This window comes from Brassica oleracea, chromosome C3 (genome assembly GCF_000695525.1).
Source record: "Brassica oleracea var. oleracea cultivar TO1000 chromosome C3, BOL, whole genome shotgun sequence".
Classification (NCBI taxonomy): domain Eukaryota; kingdom Viridiplantae; phylum Streptophyta; class Magnoliopsida; order Brassicales; family Brassicaceae; genus Brassica; species Brassica oleracea.
The window spans coordinates 21,143,387-21,149,247 of NC_027750.1; the positions used below are offsets into that span (position 1 = coordinate 21,143,387).

At 32.4% G+C, this 5,861-nt stretch overlaps 1 protein-coding gene and 1 long non-coding RNA gene across 7 annotated transcripts; both read left to right on the forward strand.

Moving 5' to 3' along the window:
* The first annotated feature begins 1,793 nt into the window (after positions 1-1,793).
* LOC106332299 lies at positions 1,794-3,227 on the forward strand. Of its 6 annotated transcripts, none has more exons than XR_001268043.1 (6): positions 1,794-2,080; positions 2,144-2,234; positions 2,320-2,450; positions 2,537-2,574; positions 2,675-2,789; positions 3,142-3,227. XR_001268043.1 is itself a non-coding variant. In XM_013770770.1 (4 exons), exons 1-3 carry the CDS (start codon positions 1,900-1,902, stop codon positions 2,426-2,428), a joined length of 381 nt encoding a protein of 126 aa, XP_013626224.1. In that variant the 5' UTR covers positions 1,794-1,899; the 3' UTR covers positions 2,429-2,450; positions 2,530-2,541. The 6 variants fall into 6 exon arrangements, 1 of the variants encoding a protein (XP_013626224.1); XR_001268040.1 differs by having other exon boundaries at positions 2,530-2,574; positions 2,675-2,863; positions 3,142-3,223; XR_001268044.1 differs by having other exon boundaries at positions 2,675-2,863; positions 3,142-3,223.
* Positions 3,228-3,315: 88 nt separating this feature from the next.
* On the forward strand, positions 3,316-3,970 carry LOC106332300. The gene is made up of 3 exons (XR_001268045.1): positions 3,316-3,430; positions 3,508-3,664; positions 3,748-3,970. It is a non-coding gene; the product is annotated as an uncharacterized LOC106332300 (long non-coding RNA).
* Positions 3,971-5,861: the final 1,891 nt, after the last annotated feature.

Consider the following 5,861-nt stretch of genomic DNA (forward strand, 5'->3'; position numbering starts at 1 on the left):
CTGCATGTTTTAGGTAACATTTTAATGATGCACGTTTTTAAAAATCTTCATTATTAAAATTATGCACGTAGGGATAACTCATGAGTTTTTTGGTAGATTAAATGACATTATGTCCAAATTTATTTAAGGATATTTTATTAAGGTAACTGAAAAAGACAAACTATAAAATAAAAAGTTTAAATTCATTTAAGCATATTTCATTAATGTAACTGAAAAGACAATTAATAAATTAGTCAGTTTTATTCGTTTTAGGATATTTTATAAATGCAACTGAAAAAGACAAGAAAAAAAGAAAGTTTAATTAATGAAGTAAATGGGTACTTTTCTTTTAATAATATAGATTTAAAGAAGATAACATTAAATTTGGTAATTCACCACTTGTATATACGCATCGTAGGCTTTTATTTCAATCACCAGCCCAATTTGGCCCCAATTTTCTAGGCTAGTCGGCCTATAGCGGTTATCTATCAAAATGAATATTATGAATCAGTTATAGTTTACAGGAAACATCCTTTATCATAAAAATGTATAAATTTTATGTTGAAAACAAATGAATATTATGAATCAGTTATAGTTTATGGTTTTTAATTTTTTTTTTTCATTTTCTGATAAATATATATATATATATATATATATATATGTATGTTTATACATTAATATATTATTATATGATTTACTCATCAGACAAAATAAAAGAAAGGTTTGGAACTTTCTTTCTCAATACCACTCGGACTACATCGTGAGATCATTAAAAAAAAGTCAAATTTCTACCTTTTGCAGACGCAGACGAGAATAATGTGATCCATATTTCTCCAAGCAATAAGGTTTGCAACACCATAAAAAGGACAAATTGATAAGGAAGAAAAAAGATGAAAGAGTTGATGGCATTTTCTAAAATTTACCAAATTATGATATTAATTAACCTAAAAATAAACCAGATTCAAAACGAATGTAAACCGGATCGAAATTGAATATTAAATTAAATTTGATTTACATAAACCCATATTTTTGTCAATAAATCTGTCATAGCATGAATTAAAGAAATCTGTCACCATATAAATAAAAAGTCTACCAACAATTTTAAGTCGGATATATAACTCTGTCGTAAGAAAATAATTCTAACATAAGAAAATAAATCGGTACATAAGAAAATAAGTTGAACATAAAAATCTAACAGTTTTTAACAAATTTGCTAACTCATTGACATATTCTTAAAAATTGGTTTTCTATCCAGATAGGACAATTAACTATGTCGTGCAAACAAAGCTGGCGTTTCTAAGAAAGTTTGACACTGCTTTAACGGTAGATTTCTTTTTCTATACATATTTTGTAAACAGACTTATTACTCGATAGATTATTTTTTTTTGCAAATAATCTGATGTTGATCAAATATTAACGGTACTTAGGTAATATGGACAAGTGCAATTTATACCAGAAAAACATTCTAATAATTTTCAAAAAATATGAGTCATTGCAGTACTAAAACAATTAATTTGTGTCGTTTTAGTAAACTTCCTTTAATAATACTCACTCGAACTTTTTACATAATAAGAAAATAATCTATCTATATTAATAAAGTAGACTTTTTTCTCTCCTTAATGGGTTTTATGACACTTGTCGCGTTCTGATTTGTTGAGGTTTTTTACGAAAATGGGTTTGGGCTCATGAAATGTAATGGCCCAGTTATAGAATCATTTACGTATTACCCAACTTGCAGAATTTGGTTAAGGCTTACAGACATTCCCGGCCCATTAAGTCGTCTTCTTCCCGTCCGACCCGACGGTCACCTTTCCGTAACGCCTGCCGGCCGCATTGATACTCTTCATCATTCACTTTACCTCATCCCTTTCCCAGAGTAACCGAGAAAAGCTTATACTATAAATATCTCCACTTCTATCGATGAGCAGCACGGATTCGACGAGATCCAGAAGAATAGTCTTTTCACTTACTGATCACTGCGATGGCGAATTACTTTACCCTCCTTGCAGATTTGAAAGCTGGGCGATGCTCCAACACTGCGGAGGTTCGTTTGCTGAGATTTTGGGAGGCATGCAATGTCAGAAAGCGTCTCACTGCGGAGGTTTGTTTAGTTGGGTTTTGTCGTATCATGTGCTAGTTTAATCTCATGAACTCATTTTTTCAGAGATGATTGGTGAGCTAAATGCAATCCGGAGTACAATCACCGATCGTATACCGGGGGCACAGTGTGTAATGCTTACACTGTGTCTAAAAAGGTACTTTCTTTCCTAATCTCCAATGGGTATAATAGATAATCTAACGTATACTCCTGTCTGACTCGATATCATTGTTTCTTTGCAGTGGTGATAACGTTTGTGTTAGTATGTTTGACTCTATATGGCTCTTGCGTTTCATAGCAAATTTGAGAGCTACGGGAAAGAACCCAAAATTGTGCTTGCCACAAGCGTAAATCCTAAGATAGTTGGGGATAAGTGAGTATCTGTTTTTTTTGTATTTGTACTCCGATGGTTTTTTTTTTTTGCTAAAAGGTTAATATTCATATTGATGAAGGAGTTAGATTTACAAAATCATTACAGCACCACCATGGCAAAAAAGGTGAAGAACATAGTGGAACTACAGAAAAGACCAAAAGAGAATCTTTATCTAAGCCAAAGAGACATAAGGGAGCTGAAATGTTTCCTTTTCTTCTTGGCAGTGATTACAGTCCGGATGTCTTTGTCGATAAGCCGGAATACCTCAGCTGTGGAGAGGGAGATTTTGTTGTGAATGACGTTATTGCGCTGCTTCCACAGATGAAAAACAATAGCTTGGTAAGTGAGCCTACGAAGAATTACGAGAGGAGAGGAGTGTGGCCCTCCCTCTATTCCACGACAGTAATTACGAGGTTATGAAAAACAATAGCTTGTGAAAGACAATGCCCCATGATTTTTAAAATCTCCTTCTTTCGTTTATGGATTTGTCTGATCTTTCCTTTGATTACTGTAAAAAGTGTTATCGGCTAAATCTGTTATGGAGTTCTTCCTGATTAGTGTTCTAAATTTTTTTTTGTCAATTTTGGAGTCTATTTATGATTTTTTCATCTAAGTGTATCAGTGAAATGCATGCCATACACTGTTTGTTTTGGACTGACGTTTTGTTAACTAAACCCATATGTTTTGGCAGGCCGGTTATTTCTGAATGCTACTTATGCCACACATCTCTATTTTGACTCTGAGACTGCCGCATGAAAAGATGTGTTTGACAGGCAAGTACATGTCCTAACATCCTAATTTAAATATATTGAACTTAGGTTTCGCCTTTGTTTGACTGTATATCATGCTCATTAACTTTCAGCTTGCGAGGTCATGGAGCAGACCAGAAAGCGTCCTCATCAAAGGTTGTTCATGCACAGAAGATTGAGCCACTTACCGCTGCTGAGCTTAATCAATTTATAGTCACGGCTGATACTCAGGTTGAGTCTTGTCCACTAAAAATTTGGATAACTTGAGATTAATTTTCGACTTTGTTAACTTCTTCTAGACTTGACAGATAATTGAGTTTCTCTGCACGGCTAAAGTGACTGGTATCCAGCATGATGACGGTTGGTGTTATATTGGCTGCTCCGGGTCTTCCTTATCTTAATTTGAAGTTACTGTTTGTTATAACTGAGCGAGATCTTGCACCGATGCCAGCCTTTGTTATAACTGTTTGTTCCTTATCTTAATATGAAGTTACTGAATTTGTGCTGCTTGCATTATATAATATCTGTGTTCGTAACATTATCAATAGGAAGGCGCAAAGATCCCTGAATAAGCGCTGCCTGAAGTTATTGCACCAGGAATAGATGCCAAAGTTGGCAAGACTTGCAATGATGCTTCTACAGCAAAGCGTGCACCATCGAGCAAAGAACAAGTCGCTGAGAAATCCCGTGTGGAATGAGTCCACTACAAAACTTAAGCAACCATAGCTTCTTTTTTTTTTCAAATTATGCTTTACTATCTTTTCCTTTTCATTTAAAACTATTTCTCTTTTGTTTTTAAATGTTTAATACAGTGTGGTTGTTGTTCTCATTATTATTTATTAATGCTTATCTTATTTAGACACAAAACATCCACCTAGCGTCTATCTTTAAAGTCTAATCTCATGCATCCTTATATTTCATATAAAATAATGAACACTTGCACAGCTTATAGGAGATTAAACAAAGTGCAGAGCTTATATCACATATATTGCAATATCTTCGACGTTTTAGAGGACAAGATTAAAAGTAACAAAATGATAATAATTAAAATAAATTAATAGAATTATGAAGATACCATCATAGAAAATTATGAACACTTGGATAACTCATATAAGATTAGACAAACTACAGAGCTAATGAACACTTGCACAGCTTATAGAAGATTAAAAAAAGAGCAGAGCTTATATCACTTTGGTTTAAGATTGCCACATATACAACGTTTTGGAGGGAAATTTATAAGTAACAAACTGATAATAATTAACACAAAATAATAGAATTAAGAAGTTACCATCACAGAAAATTATGAACACTTGCACACCTGATAAAAGATTAGACACATTGCAGAGCTTATGTAACCTATGTTGCCACATCCTTTACGCTTAGAAGGCAAGTTTATAAATAACAAACTGCTAAAAATTAACAAAAAAAAAATAGATTTAAGAAGCTACAACCTTACAAATGAACCTCTAACCGTTGCAGGGTGCCTATACACCTCCCAACTGAATGATTAGCTCACATTGTAAATGCAGTGTAATTGCAAAAGCCAGCAGTTAGGTATCTCCTACATTCTTTCACTACACAATTCTGATGCGACCTCTTGATTCTTGATTACTCAACTATTGCGATTTTCAGAAATAATGGTGAAGATGCCAGTTGAATTTAAAGGCAAAGGAACCACAAGGAGATCTCCGAAAAATCAGAAAAGATCACTCTCTTCAACATAGTTACAACATCAAATTTCTGAACATAATCTCTTCACTAAGACTATAAAATAAATTGCAACTTCTTTCATAATAACACAGAATCCGGCGATCCGGCGCGTAGCGCCGGCACACCACTAGTAAAAATATATATTTACGTTTACACTAGTTACATATATTTAACTAATATTATTTGAGATAAATAAAATTATTTATAAAATTAATGTATTTTATAATAAATATTGAATTTAAAGTAAATATAAATTACATCAAATTTTTAAAATTTCACTTTTAATGTAATAAAAATGCTAAAATGACACTTTTTGTAAAACATAAAGAGTGTATTTTTACGACTCTCCTTGACTCTTTCCAATATCCAGAGTTTACTTTTTGATAAATGATATTCCGTAGGTAACCTACTCGGGACCGGTTGAGTAGGGAGGACAAGCGGTGCATCGGCCACGGATCCAAGTCCGTGTCTCCCTGTATATTAATAGTTAAGGGGTCTAATTTTTTTTATAAATCAATATTTTTATATAAAAATCATAAATATAATAAATAAAATTGAAAAGGGCTGATATCTTGATAGTTTTATTTTCATCACAAAATATATAAAATATTACTGATTAAATTTAAAAATATTTTAAACATTATCTGAATATAAATTTTAGAAGGTAAAAAAAAATTTTTTTTGTCCTAGGACCGATAACTGTTAAGTCAGCCTCGAACCTGCTATCTATAATTTTCTTATATAACCATGTCTAACTTTCTAATAATTAACTTATAATAATGCATGGCTCTTTTGTTAAATTCAAACTAGATAACCAATAGTCTTTGTAAATAATAGAAGCTGATATTGTAAAATATCTATATTTAGTTTTTTTACAAAGATATTCTATAAAAAGTTGGAAACCAAACTCTAGAAATCGCTGCTCATTTTCTCAGAGGATTGGTGGATAGTG